General features: G+C 42.0%; 1 protein-coding gene across 1 annotated transcript in view; it reads right to left on the bottom strand.

Moving 5' to 3' along the window:
• Positions 1 to 19,024, bottom strand: part of WASL (WASP like actin nucleation promoting factor) — a 299,023-nt gene that overhangs the window by 133,442 nt on the left and 146,557 nt on the right. Inside the window, exon 5 of the mRNA XM_069229876.1 lies at positions 2,419 to 2,442. Coding sequence (XP_069085977.1) covers positions 2,419 to 2,442 — 24 coding nt within the window. The remainder of the gene's footprint in view (positions 1 to 2,418; positions 2,443 to 19,024) is intronic.

Here is a 19,024-nt window from a genome sequence, read left to right as displayed (position 1 = left end):
ATGTTATGCGTTATGCGCTCTAGACAATCAAAAGAATAATTGTTCCAAAGTAGTACTGACTTAGTTGGCTTGACAGGAACACCTGCCACCACCGCTGGTACTGCACCTTCTGCTAAAGAACGAACACAATTTATTTCTGATAAAGGTTTAATGTATTCATGGAAACTCAGTCCATAATGCTTTGCAGGGATTTGTTTTACAACACATTTGCGTCCATAACTTAGCCTGTGGTGGTGCTAGGGCAATGGGACGACGCCCAAAACATTTAGGACGATGTGCTCTTTCTGTTCAACCAATCTTATGGGTCACACTAGGAGAGAGGGGGCACAAATATCATAAACTCTTCCGCCATTCAATGTATATTTAAGCTCTCTCCTAGCTGAAACTTTTGTTTTCACAGCTTAGAGGAGTTTGTGTAATAAGGGCCTTGTTAGTATTCTGACAATTCTGCCTGGCCTACAGAGATGTAACACTATTTCCCATAAAGGTTTAATGTATTCATTGAAACTCAGCCCATAACACTTTGCAGCCATTTGTTTTTAAAACACATTTGTGCCCATAACTCAGCCCTTGGTGATCCTAGGGCAATGGGACGACCCCCAAAACATTTAGAATGATGTGCTCTTTCTGTTTAGGCAATCTTGTGGGTCACACTAGGTGAGAAGGGGCCCAAATATCATAACCTCTTCCACCACTCAGTGACTCTTTAAATTCTCTCCTAGCTGAAACTTTTGTTTTTACATCTTAGAGGAGTTTGTGTAATAAGAGCCTGGTTAGTATTCTGACAATTCTGCCTGTCCTGCAGAGGTGTAATGCACTGCTCACTCCAAGGCACTACTGATTTAATTGACTCGACAGGGACATCTAGCCACCACCAGTGGTACTGCACCTTCTGCCAATGGGACATCTAGCCACCACCAGTGGTACTGCACCTTCTGCTAATGATCAGGGATTAATCAATTCACAGAAACTCAGCCCATAATGCTTTGCAGGCATTCGGTTTACAACACATTTGTACCCATAACTCAGCCTGTGGTGGTCCAGGAGCAATGGAACCACCCCCAAAACATTTAGAATGATGTGCTCTTTCTTTTCAGGCAATCTTGTGGGTCACACTAGATGAGAAGGTGCCCAAATATCATGACCTCTTCTACCACTCAGTGTATCTTTAAATTCTATAGCTGAGAGGAGTTTGTGTTATATGAGCTTTGTTGATATTAGTATTCTGACAATCCTGTGTTGGACTGCAAGCATGTAATAAAAAGGATAATTTATCCCAAGGCTTTAATAATCCAGTTTGCTCAACAGAGACATATAACCACCACTAATAGTACTGCACCTTCTGTTTTTGATTCTACAAGGTTATCTAGCCATCACCAGTGATACTGCACCTTCTGCTATTGAGTCTCCAGGGACATCTAGTAATGATCTGCGGCCGGCACCCTTGTGCCACTGACTTCACAGTTAAGTGATAGTTAAAAGGCCTGCTTGGCCATGTTTCCTCCAAATGCTATTTTTATTCTGGGGTTGTTCAGACCATTACAGTCTAATGCCAATTGCATGAAGGAATGCACAAATGCAGTTTATTTCTGATAAAGGCTTAATGTGCTGCATGGCCAAATATTTATAAGGTCCCAAATGCGACGCTGTCATTATCACTTTCAAAGCCAACAGCTCTAACTCTCAGTAATGCAACACCTATTACATTGCAAATGCTTGTTAGTGTTTTGCTGTTGACAAATTTGCATGAGCCCAACCACAACCCTTCCACGTGGCAATGGCTGGGATGTGATGGTATGCCCACTACCCTTTACTGCCTTGCACATCAGAGAAGAGGCATGACTGATAGCCACTTCTCCCACGTTCACCAAAGGATGGGATGTTCTATGTACCACCTTGCCCAATGGTGGGATTACTTAAGGCTCCTCCCGCAGGTCTCTAAGGGCTGGAAAGCTACTGGTTTCCCCTCTAGCCCCCAGTTAGCCCCTGACCAATTATATCAGTGTTACTCTCTTAAAAAAGGTGTAAACAAAAGAAAGCCTTGGGCCACAATGATGTTTCATCATTTGTCATCCCATTTTTTAAATTTCCCTTTACATCTGTGTTAAAAGATAAACAGAAATGTAAAGCACCGTTTGCCTTTATTATCATTATTGACTATCCAATCAAAGAGTAGATTTTTGGGACTGGGACAATGGGGAAGGAGGAAAGGAAGGTAAAGGATGATGAGAAAGAGGTTAACCTTCCAAGATATTACTTTTATTTTTAAACAGGCATCTGTGGATGTTAACAGCTAAGCCGTTCTACATTAAATACATGTTGTTTGAAAATAACCGAGGCACGTTTACTCCCACAAGCTTTTACCTTGTGTTTGCTTTTGATCAATGTATCATACAGTTGAGTTCAGATGAAACTTACCGTTCACTGGAACTTTCCTGCGTTCTGTTGAAAAAAAAATACGAGATGATTATAATTAACAATTATGAAGTCCTAATAACACAATTAACACTTTCATAAATACGAGATTATAATTATTATGAAATATTAATAACATAATGAACACTTTAATAAATCTAAAAACAATACACTTTGCTTCAAACTGATATTTTACGTGAAGTGCACAAGCAAACACGAAAAATCTAGGTTATGGGTATAGGAACATCAAAGACAGAAGTCATTAACTTTGAATATAAAAACAGATTTTTCTTTTACTTAGTTGGTGGAGGCAGCTCAATATGCCATTCATCCTAAGAGTCACAATTTTGTGACAATATCGCTGAAAAGGTAACTTCTCTTGACTGATGACACTGCTCTTAGCTGCAGGTAGGAAAGAACACTAAACAATTTTTCTAGCAGACTGCCTTGTAACAATGGCTCAGATTCAGTTGTGTTACTTCATGCATACATCACCAGTTCTGATACCATAATCTCTCAACATTCTCTCACAGCACTTTGGAGCTGTGACTTGAATTTCATTCTTTAGGTCTGCATTAAACAAATTATATGTACAATATATTCATATAAAGGGGCTTTCAGCCATTCTTCTTCATCCACTGGTCTGTTCTTGTGTCACTCAAATACAGCATGTAAAAATGGGTCAGCCTGTTTCAGCCACTGGCTAGCTTCACTCTGAGTGAATGCATTTAGCCCTTTCACAAGGAGCACATCCACACACAAGGTAGTTTCCCTTCAGTGTCGGTTTTTATGTTTTGCTTCATTACTGCATTAGTGTTGACACTGCTTTTAGAGTCTGATGTGATAGCGGGATGCTTTCTACCAGATGAGAGCACACTCCAGCTTTCATGTTCAGAGGGTTCACTGCTTGCATATAGGCACAAAGGAGGGGTAATAACTTGGATGAATGTTTAACTATAAGGAATCCACCATGAACCACTCAATGGTGCCCTAAGTAATACAGGAGACAGACCTTAAAAGCACATAATTCCAGTGTAGGCTGGTGTCCAGGACCATAATAATGGGTATTGAATACATGATGGTGCATGGGTGTCATCGTGTGCTTAAACTTAGGTACTAGGACAATTAAGATCTGGTGGCCTGATGAACGCCTGGGAGCCTTGAAGCACAACAGGTTAATACTCAAAGAGGGCAAGTTGTTTAATAAGTCTTTATTCCGAAACGATAAGAGCCCATGACATGGCGCGTCCTTTCGGTCCAGATCCCAACAGTAAACTGACTGCTGTCTGGCATCCTCACCGTTTGTTCGTGCAGTGCGTGACAAGATGACATGTCAAAACATAGCAGTGCACGTGTGCACACAATACAATCCTAACATTCCCTGTACATTTAAACAATACAATATTTTCACAATTTTATCACATCACCTTACACAGGTATTTGAGTATAGCTGATCACTCATGGGTTGTAACCACTGCCCTCAATCAGCATAATGAACAGAGCCTTTCCTCTTGAGGACGATACTTACCTATTCTTGCCTAAGCTTCATTAATTGCCTCTTGTTCCATCAACCTTTTCCCATAACAAGGGCATCGGCTTTACTGACTGTCCACTCATCCAGGCGCAGAGAACGTGGACTCACCTTTCCTAGTTCTGATGGGATTTTTAATCATAACCTAGTCGCCTGCCTCTAGATCTACTCCTATTTGGTTATGCTTCTTGTCAACATTTTGCTTCATACAAAATTGTTGCATTAACACTTTTGAGGCTATGTCATCTCTGGTCAGGCCAATACTCATGCCTTTGTGAGTTCTTAAACTCAACCATGGGGGAAACAACAACGGTGTGTGCACTTCCATACCCCTTAGTGATGAAAAAGGACTTACACCTGTGGTACGATGTGGGTATGCATTATAATCTTAGACTTTGAGTAACAAACATACCCACGTCCAGCTCTAAGCCAAAGCAGTCTGTACATCTTTAATGAAGTTGTTGGCATGCTCAACCAAACCTTTAGGGGAAGGCGAATACAGAGCCACTTTAGTTGTTTAATATTCATGTTAGACAAAAATGCCTTAATGCGGTCAGACACAAAGTGTGTACTATTGTCCATATCACAAACGCATCATGACACAGTGAATTAATCATATGGTACTAGGGGGGTTATTACAACTTTGGAGGAGGTGTTAATCCGTCCCAAAAGTGACGGTAAAGTGACGGATATACCACCAGCCGTATTACGAGTCCATTATATCCTATTTAACTCGTAATACGGCTGGTGGTATATCTGTCACTTTACCGTCACTTTTGGGACGGATTAACACCTCCTCCAAAGTTGTAATAACCCCCATATCTTTTATGTTTATTACTCATTTCCAAGAAGCACTACCCCCCCTCTGGAACCTGCCTATTCCTTTTTAGGGCAATTCCGAGAAATGGATGAGGTGGGGTCACTCACACAATGTGACATGCTTCATCATGGGCCACCTCATCCTACCCTGGTAAAATAATACTTCCAGGGAAGACTCCACCTCAAGGGGGACTACCTTAGGAGACTTCTTATAAATTACTTGTCTGGATATTTCTCCGAGATCCAGTTTATTGACCAAACATGCCTTGGGATAAACCACAAGGGTTCCTTTGTGGTATCCCAGTATGGATAAAAATACTAATAAAAAGTATTAGTTGGGGACAGTAAGGAGTATCATGGTCCCTGTGCCCCCCTATAGTGCTGACACGGTTCTGCCTTTCTACAAAGCCTATAATAGGTCTCAGGCATTCATCAGGGCTAATAGGATCCCTCTACTACTGTCATTGGCGAGTATAAGTAAAAGGCCTACCTTCCTTAATAGGTCAAGGTAGGTACCTTAGGTATGGGGGAACATAAAACACAACAGACAAGTAGATCGTATGTCCAAACCATAATCAAATCAAGTGGTCCATTCTTGAACTTTAACACAGTAAAAAAATAACAATACACATGTGGCACACATGACAATGCACATAAAGACAAACATATGCTCGACGGGTGTAACACTTGCTCGCAAAACCATGCTACGTCTAGGCATGTTGCTCCTTTCTATTTTTTTTCACCTAAGCCAGGTGGGTGCCTTGCCCCTGGGTCTGTGTAGGGTGGGCGTCTCCTATTGTCACACACTAAAGAAGAAAAATGTGTTATCTCCATACACAGAGCTGTTCTGTTCTCTTGTACTGGTATTACTCAGAAACAGCTCAAATCATACTGAATACATCATTGACCCTGCTAGTACCAGTATTTACAAATACATATACAGTCAATAAATGGGTTCTAGGTTAAACCTATACCCTCCCCTACCTACATCCGAGAAAGGCAACTCCTTACAATCACTCACTTTTTCAACACCTCTTACTTCATCAAGGATAACGCCCTCCAGATTGGTACCATGCCCTGAGACAGCCAACTGGAAGACCGAAACAGAGGGAAGAGCAGTGTTTAAATAGAGCTGTGTACTCTAATTATTGTCAGACTAATTGCTTTCATCTGCTTTTTCTATATATTTTTTTTCTCACCTGACTTGCATGCAGTTGGCTGATTGAATCAGCCAATCAAAACTGAGCCCTAGGAACTACTCAGGGTTCCTAGGGCCGTTGGGAAATGTAGTTCGCAGCTTTGGCCCAGTGTCCATATTTGCTTATGCCACACCTCAGATGTGGCAACCTACCCCATATCCTTTTTTTAAAGCCATGCCCCCCCCCCCCCTTTGCCTTACGCTCCTTTTTTTGGAAGAGGCCGGGGCAGAGGAAGTGGTAGAAACTAAGGCAGGAGAATACAAGTACAATTGGAACCAGAGATACCACAGATGGTTACAAGGAGCCGGGGCAGAGCATCACAGAAGAAGACGTAGTGGTGAACCTGTCAAAAAGATGTGTGACCTTGATGGAACGAAAGGTGTTGAATAAAGGATTGGGCTTTGTCCCTACACCTAAAGAAGATTTTTTTAGGCTAAATTATGAAGTCCCAGCCTTATTCAGGAAGATCAGATTGCATTACTTTTTCCAGAGATCAACCAACCTTATCCAGGGGGGAAGAAACCGGACTAAGAAACTCATCCACTTTTACTCCAGGCTTGAATACCCTGCTCATCAAGGTCCTTGCTTGCTTTTGAAAAGGAAGTCAAAAATGACATCCAAAATCTCCAACCGACACACTAATTTCAGAACCTTTCCAACATTGAGAAAGAAGCACTGACCTCATTGGCTAATGGCAATGGCATCACCATTAAACCAGAGGACAAAGGTCCTCAGACTTCTGAGTGATATGTCTTATTATGAACCTATCTCAGAGGATCCCACCCTTAGTCACTAGCAAACCATTCAGATATTAACGTATGAAGCAGAGTTGGCGGGTGGATCTCACATCAGGAGGCAGAATTCCTCAATAATGGCAAACCCGAGTACATTACTTCTATTGCCTACCAAAAAATTCACAAAGGCAGGACCCCACCACCTGGCCATCCCATAGTGTCTGCATTTGGGTCAGTGTTAGAAGTCCAAATTCTGCAAAATATTTTTGCAATCAATAGTAAAGCATACTTCAACTTAAAAAAAAAAATACTAAGGAGTGCTGATCCTCTTGGATCAGATCAATGCACAAGGACCGACGGATGTCTTGATCTGTTTATATGCGGAAGCAACATACCAACATACCCTAAGATGCCACTTTAACAGTGGTCAAAGAAATGCTACTTTCTTGAAGCATGAGACCCCGACACCCTGGCACATTTCATAATAGAATGTATAACTTTAGCCCTAAAATATTTTTTTCTCCAATTTGAAGATCAGCTGTACTACCAAATACGGGGGACATCAATGGGAAGTACCTTCACTCCCAGTCTAGCTTGTCTGTACATGTATGCCCTTGAGTCGCAACACATTTTGAATTCAGATTGATATATCTGCACCACAGTTGAATGTTGGTGACAAAAGGACAATGACATTCTGATTATCTGGAAGGGCAATGAAGAAAGAGTACTGGATTTCATAACCTAGATCAATGGTTTGGACCAACGTCTTCAGTTTACAGCTATGCTGTCCAATATAGAAGTTTATTTTTTGGACCTACGGATCACTTTACAAGAAGGGTTTCTCCATTCATCAGTTTTTTATAAAACCACTAATAGGAATTGCCTACTCCTATTCGACAGACATCACCCCCGGGTTCTCCAGATTAATTTGTCATACAGACAGTTCTTGAGGCTCAGATGTAATTGTAGTGATACAAAGAACTTCAAGGAGCATGCAGACACACTGAGTGAAAAACAGAAATCAGCACTACCCAACTCATATGTTTTTTTTTTTTTTTTTGTTTTTAACATTGACTTTAATGTATTGAAGTTTGCTGTCTGTTGATGTTTCGTATAGGTACCCTGACTTAGAAGGATACAGCATTAGTGCAAGATTGTAGAGATTTCTTACACATCACATTATCATTGATTTTTTTAAATCTCTTAGTGAGGGTTAGGCTTTGAAATAGGGTCTTATGAATTGCCACTAGATTCACAAGACTAATTTTAGGCAAGAAACATGTCGACTGAGATCAATATACACCTGTAGTGTGAGGATTCCCCACACACAGATTTTTCCTGGATTTAAACCCTCAAGTTGAGGAGTAGGTATATATTCTTAATTTTGTTATGGAATCAGACCACCATTCTCTGAGTTTCCCTAGTTTCTGGTTTTAACCTTGACCTGGGTACAGTTTCTCATTAAAGATAGTCATCTTTGGTACCCATAGTCAATTTTATTATTTTCCAGCCCATCACACCTGCTTATTACCAGCAATTATTCTATAAAAGACCTATGGCAAATAGCCTTCTAGTAGGGCCCGTCAGGCATTGTAGTGCCAGCCTGACGAGGAGCATGGCCTGATGATGAAGCATGTCACCTATTGGTGAGTGAGGGTTTCTGTAGCACAGATGCGTCAGGGGACCTCTTAGACTCCTGACTTAGTTGGCAATACAGCGTCTACCTCCTTGGAACTATACGTCTCTAGTGAGTTACAGTTCCCAGTGATGGCCAAGAGGGCTGAGCTCTGGGAACTACAAAGGGCTACCCGGGATGCTAGGACATTCCCTGTGGGCCAGTGCTAGTTCCAGGTCCAGGGAGGACCTGGCTTGGCAGTTTGGGCTAGACTGTTCCCATGAGGAAGAGGATCAAGACTTATTTGTATATGACTGGGTCCAAACTGGGGTGGCATGGAGAGCAAAAGAACAATGGATTAAGCTCAGATCTGTGACTGGGAGTGTTTACATGGTACAGCACTCCGTCCATCATGTTTATGTTGCCTTAGTTATATGTAGGGCTAGTAGAGTTATATGGCAGGAAAAGAAAAAATTATGAAGCAGGGTTGACCAATTTATGTGGCAAGAAAAGTCCAGTTATGAATTTACAATGCCAATAGCTCCAATTCAAGCAAATGCAAGACCTATTGCATTGCAAACGCTTGTTTAATACTGTATCGTGGTTTTTTATGATTTATTGTTTTTAGCCTCTTACCTGTGTGAGACATTTACTGTTTTCGCGACCATCATGAGCAGTCTAGCTTTGTTGGACTCAAGTTGGGATGCATAAAAGCAGCATGCTGGGGTACCGGCAGCGCGCCAAAGGCAAGCCCATCCACGCCCGCCCACCGTTCACACACAGCGCCAGCTATGCTGCCGGTTTGGGTAACGAAGGAAGGAAGGTACAAGATGGAAGTTTAGGTGCAAATAGGGAGTCAAATCTCCACGGGTACGATCCAACTCCCTCCCTCGAGTGCCATAGGAGTAATGGTGGACACCAGGTTAGTGACAATCATCCCCCTACGTTAAAATTAGAGAGAGGACAATAAACTGTGGTTTAATTAATGCCTGCTTTCTGGTTAAACATTCTGCAGAGATTAAGCTACTCCTAGAAACTAACAGCGGAGACATCCTTTTTATAACAGAGACCTGGATCTCTCAGATTCAGAAATGGATCTCTGTCTTACAGATCAGTCAGTTTTTAAAGCTGTACACCAACCTTGACAGAAGAGAAGAGGGGTCGGAGTGGCCATTATTTTCAAGGATACTTGGGAGGTTAGCATCCTCCAAATGGAGCAAATACAAGGGAGCGAGGTGCTGGGCTTCACAATCAGTTTAAAGAAAAATGCTAGTGTCAGGTCCTGTGTGCTGTAGGCCTCCGGGTACGTTAAGCAGTTTCCTATAGCCCTTTCTGAAACTCATAGCCAAATTTCACAGTCTCCCATTGTGTTGGGGGACTTCAATGTCTGGGCGGAAGATCCGACACAGGTTTTGGAAAGGAAACTGTTGGCTGGATGTGAGGCCCTGGGCCTAGGACAAATAGTAGGGGGGATCTACACATCTAGAAGGACATACTCTAGACTTGATATTTCCCTCTATTAACTTAGTAAACTCTGCATCCTCTGTTTCGTTAAGTTGGTCAGATCATGTACTTATCCTCATTATGGAGGGTAGGAATGCAGACTCAGGTGAACTGAGGGGGAACACAGTGTTTGTGCTAGACCATGGTTCAAACTTAATAAGCTGAAGGAGAGAAGGCTATTTGATAGCCAAGCTGTTTCTGGGAAAATAGGAAAGTGGACAAGAATTACAGTGTCCTCCATGAACATATAGCACATGTTTTAGATGTAGCCATTCCTGAAAAAAAATCATGACTAAGTTTAAGAGACCATCTGAGCATTGGTATATAGATGTTTTGAGCGAGAAGAATAGTTAGTGTATGAAGCTTGAACGAATATGGTGCATAGCATATTTTAACTTGGATAAAATACAGCTGAAATTGGCACTAAAGAGTTTAAGAATGAAATCAGAAAAGCTAAGCAAGAATATTATTCTAAAATCATTGCTGAAGCATCGAACAAATGGAAGAAGGTTTTCAGTGTGGTTAGTAGTATAGCTCAACCGCCATGTACCTCCTATTCTATCACTCCCTCTCATGAGCCATGTGATATGCTTTCAAACTATTTTCATCCTATAATCCAAGGTATTTTAGCTGACATTAGCTTGATGCCAAACAGCCTGGATCATTCGGTAGAAGTGGTAGGAGCACACAGGGCTCTTCCAATGCAAATCAAAGCCAGTCCTGATAGAGTGGAACCCATACAACAGGAGGAATTTAGGTGTATGGTGCAGCGTATTTCATCAGGGTCTCTACTGAAACTCTTCCCAGGTATGTTGGGCATTAGTAAGCAATCCCTGGAGACTGGTCTAGTGACAGAGATGTGGAAAAAATCCTTGGTTACTCCACTAGGAAAAAACCACTAGCTGACTGGAGTGAAATTAGTAATTATTGAGTTATATCTCTTCTTCCCTATCCCTCAAAGATAATGAAATAATATATAAACAGAAAATTGGTAGACTTTCTGGAGGCTAATCATATTTTGGAGGCCTAACAAAATGGCTGCTGTCCAGCCCATGGTACCGAATCATCATTGATGGAGACACTGGATGAACTGAGGATTGCAGTGGATGGGGGCGGGGGTCAACTGGTCATATTAATTAAATTAGATCTATCTGCTACCTTTGACACCGTTAATCATCAAATCATGTTGCAGAGACTTAAAGAAACAGGAGTGATGAGTAGTTGTCTGCAATAGTTTGAATCCTTCCTGACATAGACATCAAGCAATCTCTCTTGCCCCTGCCCTCTTTGAATTCAAGAAAGCGGAACAAGGTGTACCACAGACCTCAGCTTTGATCCCTATTTTATTTCATATTCACATTTGCCTCCTGTTAAAGATAATAAGATCCTATGGGATTACCTTTGTGAACTATGCTGATACGCAACTGATGGTAACTTAAGAGAAGAACAATTAAAAGTCAATTGAAAATATTCAGTTTTTTATAAAAGAGATGGCTGAGTGGTTAAAAACTAATCATCTCAAATTTAGCGAAGGTAAAACTAAATTCCTTCTCTGCACCACTTCCTCTCATCCTAAGGTACTTCCGGAGAATATTTGGCCATGGACATTCATTAATAATCTGCAGCCCGCCCAAGTGGTGCGTAACCTAGTCTTCTACATGGATGATCATCTGACTCTTGAGACGCATATAAATAAAACAGCAGCGACCTGTTTTGGGCTTTTGAGAAATCTGAGGAAGATTCTACCCAGTTGCCCCAGCCAGCACGTAAGCTGGTGGTTCAAGGGTCTATTTTGAGTAGACGGTACTACTGCGATGCACTGATGGTGGGAGTGCCACCATATCTTATGAACAGACTGTTTAGGGTTAAAAGGTTGCCAGACAAACTGGCCCTGAACATATCCAGAATGGACTCTGCATCAACAGCTTAAAGAGAATTACAATGGCTGCCTGTGGAGAAACAAATAATATCCAAATCCCTCTGCATAGTCTTAAAGGGCAGTTAATGGACCTGGACAAAATTGCTGCAAAATAAGTTTGACTTTTATAGGCGAACGAGGAACCTATGCTCAGCCACAGCAAACTTGATTCAGAGACAAAAATATAAGAAGGCTATAGCAGGCGGGAAGTCTTTTAGGATCAGCGTCCCCCAGCTGTGGAACAATTTGCTGGCTGAACTTGGGGCCAATAGGAATTTGGCCAGTTTCAGGAAAGATCTAAAAACTTGTCTTTTTCCTAAATGAGTAAAGGGACTGTAGAGTGTTTTTTTTAGGAGTTTTTGATTGGCCAGTTCTAGATTTTTTCTTAGTGTTTCCTCAGCTATGTTCACAATAGTGCTGTGATGCCTCCAATGATAAATGCAAAAGATGGTTCATTCATTCAATCGCTGCATCATGATGCATTTGTGATAGTTGACATGAGGCAGACGCGGGGCTTGCTTTAGCCTCCTTTACTCCCCAAGTATTATAGAGATACCATTGTCCGTAACCACAATTTTTGGACCGACTTCCATAACAGAAATGTGTTTCCAAAATGTTATAACCTGCAGTGGCGGGTGATTCTATGAATAAGTGGTAGATCCATTTCGAGACTTAATCAAGGAGACGCAGAGTGTACCGCATTTTGTCTGGTAATGTGGAATAAGGACCCAAAAAATCGAATCCTGCTTTTTCCCCAAGCACACTCAGGAAAAAATAGTCAGGTGTAGAGGTGTATGCCTACTCCTCCAGTGCTGTAGGATAATAGACACTCAGGACATCTGTCAATCATGAGCTTTAACTTAACTATCCAAAGCAGGCCACCAGTAGTGTTGCTTGATCTTCATACACATCTTGGTGGTCCCTAAATGACCTAAATGCACCTGCGAAATTATAGTGAGCGATCTTGTGGGCGATCTCCGAGTATAACGCCACTTATCAAAGACCGATCGTCAGCAATTTGAGGAAAAAGTCTTCAAGTCTTCACTTAAACACCTCCCCTATGGTCAACTATGTACAATATACTAAAGACCCTTGACAAAAAAAAAAAAAAATCTTCTGCATAAGCACTTGTCCAAGCTTGCTTGCAAATGACAGAGTGATACTCGGCCACTACATTTACCAATGCCACATACACCACCTCATCCAGTAGATCATCATCGTTGTCTATTGCCATGTAAGACAAACAATCCGCATGAAAAGTCTTTCCGCCTGGAATATATTTTATGAAAAAAACTGTACTCCTGCAATTTGGAATCTAGTTTGGTGAGCCTGGAAGGCATGTTACTGCAAGTACAATTTGTGAAAATGTGCACTAGAGGCTTGTGGTCTGTTGAACTCAAACCTGGTACCCCATATATATGTTCTAAACTTATATATGGGCCATACGCATGCCAGAACCTCCTGTTCTATGGTACTGTCCCAGCACTCGTAAGGTCCTGGGTGCAAAGGCAACTGTTGTTGTTCATTCTCTGCAACCTTTTGGCTCAACACCACCTCCCACCCCCAAACCACAAATGCTCGCATCCACAGTGATAATAAAAGACCAACTTTCACAAAAACCACTTAAGGCCAGATCTGTATCAATTACATTTCTGATGCTCTCAACAACTTTTGACAACTCATCTGACCATACAAATGTCCCTTCCTAAGTAACAACCTCATAGGTACAGCAAGCTGTGCCTACCAATTGACAAAGCATGCAGAGTACTCAGCTAACTCCCAGGAATGAGCGAGAAATCAACTTTATCCACCGGTGCCTTTGCATCCTTGATTGCCTTAATCTGGTACGTTTTAGTTTTTATACCACTGTACGATACAGTAGGACCAAGATATTCTAGTTCATTTGTAGCAAACTTGCACCTCTCCAGTCTGATAGTCAAAACTCTAAGCATCAAAATAGATAAGACCTTCCTCAAGATCTTGTTGTGTTCCTTAAAGTCCTTAGCAAAAATTAAAATGTCACCTTGGTGCCCCTGCACGCCAATGATGTTTTCAAACAAATTATCCATGAGCTTTTGAAACACGTTGGCAGCAGACACCAGACCAAAAAGCAATCTAAGATTTTTTCAGGCATCATAAGGTGTCATAAAGGTTGTTATATCCTGTGACTAAGTAGTCAGGGCAACTTGATAACAGGCAGACCTTAGGTCAGACCAGGGGTGTGGAATTCCTGTAGCCAGAAACCCAGGACATATTGTTTGGGGTCAAGGACAACAAGTATTCATGTTTATTTTGTCCTTTGGACAAGTAGGCCCAGTCCCTTGCAACATAAACCCTTTGGCTGCCAGTTTACAGGGAAGGAAACTGTTTGCAGTTGCGGTAATATTTGTGTCCACATGTTAATGTGGTTCGAACTTGTAATTATGGTTCATTAATGCAAAACCTTTATTATTAGTGTGAGTGCTCTTAATAAACTTAAGGCCACACTGTACTACTGATGGTGGTTCCAGAAAAAATAAAAATAAAATTGTGTAAACACGTTTGAAAAGTTTAATATGAGGCTATTTATAATGCTAGCAGAATGCTCTCTGATTCGATGTAAATGTTTGCAGAAGCTTGTAAGTACGATTGATGATTCTTTGCTTTTGAAATAAAATGTTCAGAAAAAAAGTAGGAAAAGAAAGTTTGATAAATTAATGTGAAATTTTAGGTACTATTTCTGTGAAGCATCTCAGCAAATTCATGTGTTTGGTGGGTGAAAAGACCAGCTTGTTGGTAAATGTAGCATGATGGATTAATACTCAATGAAGGCAAGTTGTTTAAGAAGTCTTTATTCAGTGCCAATAAAAGCCCACAATGGGGCGTGTCCTTTCGATCTATATCCCAATGCAAAACTGACTACTTTCAGGCATCCCCACCGTGTACCGCATGCACACAATACATCCTAACATTCCCAATACATTTAAACCATGTACTTTATCACAATCTTTTAAAGACCATTTTGTAGACTAAAACACTTCAACACTATAGATGCTGGGATACTAACTAGTCCTTGGCATCGATTCATTCTTTAATCACCCCCAATATATATCCTCAATAAAAAAATAAAACCTTTGGGTACATATATAGGGATTTTTATTTAGTCTAGATCCTGCTTCCACTGCTCCCACTACTCCATAAGGTACTCATCACTGCGAGGAGCCCATTCACTACTGTAAGGTTCTTTGATTCATAAGTTGTGGTCATTGATAAAACATGACACGTGTGTGGGGCCACGCCTATCTAATTTTTTAATTTGTTTAAACTTTGTATGTCCTGCATGTCTTGAGGCACCCTGCAAAAACAGAGAAATTCTAGTGAATAGAGGTTTGTCTATACGTCACTTATTTGCTCTTTAGTTGTGCGCATTCCAGCTTTATTAGTTCTGGACTCCTGCAAATGAGGTTGTAAACTCCTTTTGAAGTAGCCTTTATCTGACTCCTGGTTTTTCTACACTATTCCAGTAGCTCACATAACTTTGAATATAAGCCTATGAGGGTGCGTGATCTTTGCAACCCTGTTTGTCTGTCATTCCTTGTCCTGTTTTTCTTTTTTGGATCTTTCTTTCCTTATTCTTTTTTGCTTTTTTCTTTCTTGCTTATTTCTTTCCTTTTTCTTGCTTGCTCCTTTCTTCCTCGCTTCCCCCACCCCCAAGTCCTCCACCAACACCACCCACCCCCCTGCCACCTCCCAAAGGTGGCAGGACTCCCCTTCCGATCCCCAACATGCACATACACACACCCCTACATGCACACACACTACAACACATACCCGCACACATACAGACATGCACACAGACTGACCCGCACACATTTCCCATACACACAACACCCCCCCGCATGCATACACGCACTCACACACCTCCTCTACATGCTCACACGCACACCCCCATGCACGCACACAACACCCTCTTCCCCCCCTCCCCTAACGGATGATCAACTTACCTTGTCCGTTGATCCTCCGGTAGGGGATGGGATCCATGGGAGCTGCTCTGCCGCCAGCACCCCATCACCAGAACACCGCCACACTGAATCATGGGACGTGATTCGGTGGGCGGTGTTCTGATGACGGGGCTGTGGAGGTGGAGCAGCCTCCACTTGCCCGCCGACTGCCAGTGTGGCTGCTGGCGGCTCTCCGTCCGAAAAAGGATGGAGGGCTGCCAGAAGTCATAATACGCTGCGTGGAAAACCATTTGGACTGGCGGTCTTCAGAACGGCGGTACCTGGGCGGTCTTTAAAAAAGACTGCTGAGGTTGAAATGAGGGCCCTTGTCTATTAGTCTGTGGTTTCTACCATCCACTTTAGCATGAATCAAGACACAATGTGTCAGCCCACTTCTGCCACTGGCTGACTTCACTATGAGTTACAGCTTGCTGCTATTTCATTGGGAACACATCAACACACAAAGTAGTTCCCTTCATTGCCAGGGACTACTATAACAATGTGTGCTTTGTTGAGACATTTAGACAATGTTTTTATTTAGATTGATGAGGGCGCAGTATTCTTCCTGAACAATGTTTTGCAGGAACCATGACAAAACAAACTGTCAAAAGGCTAGCACCAACGGTAGATGTACTGGCTTTGCTAATGCTTCTTTTTCTCTGTGACCAAGTGGTGGCACTGTTAGTTTCTTCTGTGTGTGGGGCTGCCAAGCAGCAAAAGTGTGCTCAGTCCTTCTACTGTTCGAGAACTGCTCTCCTTTCACTTTCTCTTTGAACCCAGTAACCAGATGCTGGCTTATTCAACCTCAACGAAGGAAGTGACAGCACAAAAGTTTGAGGTCAAGTAATATTTCCGCCCCAAAACAACAAGTTACTAATCACTCTTGCCAGACATATTTATTTCCATATCCAGCTCTAGATACTGTACTTTCTGTAAAGTGAGAGTGGGGGAAAGAAAGGAGCTGAGTGGGATAAAAAGAATAGGATGGGGGTGATGAGAGGAGAAAAACAGAAGATGAAATTAAAAGATTATGTTTTTTTGTGCATTATTTTCAACATGCACAATGTAGTTTTATGCTCGATTACACATGTGGGTCTATTTAATCGCTTTCATAACGTCAAAAACTTTACCACTCAAAACCACTGAGATGACTACATACTGGGTAAGATTGGAAACAGAACCCAACTGTAGAGGACACAAACTGTGTCTAGTGGAGATGAGCCATAATGCTACTAAAGTCAAACATAAAAGGCCATGACTGAGACACATCATGAAAGTCCATCTCCAGAATGACATAATACATGTCATAGGTAGCCACAATCCCTGCATCTGGCAGATTTTTAAATTCTTTTTGTCCCCAAACAATCAATCAAGCAATCAATCACAGGTTTGCATAGCGCACTACTCACCCATAGGGTCTCAAGGCGCTGAGGAGTGACTCCACAGGTCAATAGAAGAGCCATGTCTTGAGGTCCTTCCTGAACTGAGGCAGCGATGTCTACTGTCTGAGGTGCAGTGGCAAGGTGTTCCAGCTTTTTGCTGCCCGGTATGAAAACAATCTTCCTCCAGCGGAGGACTACTCAAATGCTTCTTAGTCTGGTAGGCTAGGGGGAAGTAGTTTGGCAGTTCCAGGTCCTTTCTGGGCATCAATGCACTTCGGAATGGTGCAGACCAGTGGTTACTTGCAGGCTGCCTCATTATTATGCATGTGAACTTACTAGTGATGTCACACTTATTGAATGGATTTAGGAGGGATTCCCTAGCCCCCTTCCAGATCCATCAAGGTATGTAGATGGTGACTGGGCCAGGGGGAGAGCTAAGGTCAGCTATTACTATGTGCAGCTCTTTTGTAGTTATGCCCACCAGCTCAAGATATTTTTATTTTGTTGGAGGAGTGGGTAATAATATGGTAGAGAGAGTGGGAGGAGCAGTCCAGCACCTTGCTACCCCTCTCCACCCCACCAACAGAAATAACAATCCAGGAGGTTGGACTGTGATGGGAAAGGCTAGAGTTGACACTAGTCCCTCCCCTTTCAAACCCCGCTTCCTAACTCAGTTTCACACAGCTCCATCTCCTAATGCTTCTCGGTCCAAATGAGGCACTGGGAGAGGAAGGAGTAGCATGTCTATGCCCCAGCGAGGAGCCAAGAATCCAGGCAGAGTCTGGATTTTTTCGTAGGTGAAAGAAAATCCAAACAGTGTCTGGCTTTTCTGAGGCACAGAGACACAGGATAGTGCCCCAGCAACAAGTCAGACGCTCTTTGGAAGTTTTCTTATCCCCCCCCAAAAAAAAAAAAAAATCCACACAGTGTCCGGCTCTTTGCTGGGACAAAGACACATCGCCATCCAGCAAAGAAACTGACACTTTAAATTTTTTATTAGACTGGATTTTTTCTCAAACGCTGTCTGGGTCCAGGATAAGGCACTGACACATGTCTGCGCCATAACGAGGTGTACAACAATGTTTGGATTTTCTAATTAGACTAAAAACAAATCCAAGCAGCATCTAGTTTCTTGCAGAGGCACAGAAACACATGTCTATGTTTGAGGGAGGACACGGATTCTGATTTGCTTTTTTCCTGGCTTATGAAAAAATCCAAATAGCATCCTGCCCCTCGCTACTGTGCAAAAAACAGATCTGATTCAAGAATTGTGGTGGATATGTTCTGGTCTGAGAAAGGTTGAATAAAAACCAATGTTTTGGGGGCTAAAAATGTAAACAATCTGAAAAAGGCTTGTCAGTGCATTGTACGGGCCAACTAATCCGGACAAGGGTAGTCTTGCACCCACCAATAGACATGTAGATGTTGAAAATACATGGTGGTAGTAAGTTTACATGCACCCGCGTGTGAAATACCCAACTTTCTGTGCTTCTGTGTACCTGAGATTAACAGGAGGAAATCTATTTTCACATCTTTGTACCCTTTCCACGGCTTCATTTTTAGAACACTAGCAAGATGTATTTTTGGAAACATTTAATATCTAGATTTTAGTTAAATGCATTGTATACTTGACCTCTTGTCCTCGAAAGAGGGGTATGTGATTTCCCAAATTGTGAGAATCTTTGAGAAATTGATATGTAAATTTTGTACTGCCAGGTCCCAAAGGTCTCTAATGTGAACCCTGAAAATGCCAGTATCACTCTCTGTCAAAAGAACAAATGATGTACAGAATACTGAACAAACTAAACATTTACACCCTAGTCACAGATCGTGGTTTAATCCATCGACTTTTTGCTCACCATGCCATTCCAGTTTGGACCTAGATATCTACAAATCAGTCTTGATCCTGATCCCCATGGGGACAGTCC

This window comes from Pleurodeles waltl, chromosome 4_1 (genome assembly GCF_031143425.1).
Source record: "Pleurodeles waltl isolate 20211129_DDA chromosome 4_1, aPleWal1.hap1.20221129, whole genome shotgun sequence".
Classification (NCBI taxonomy): domain Eukaryota; kingdom Metazoa; phylum Chordata; class Amphibia; order Caudata; family Salamandridae; genus Pleurodeles; species Pleurodeles waltl.
Note: the sequence above shows the minus strand (reverse complement) of the source record. Positions and strands in the feature narration are given on the sequence as shown.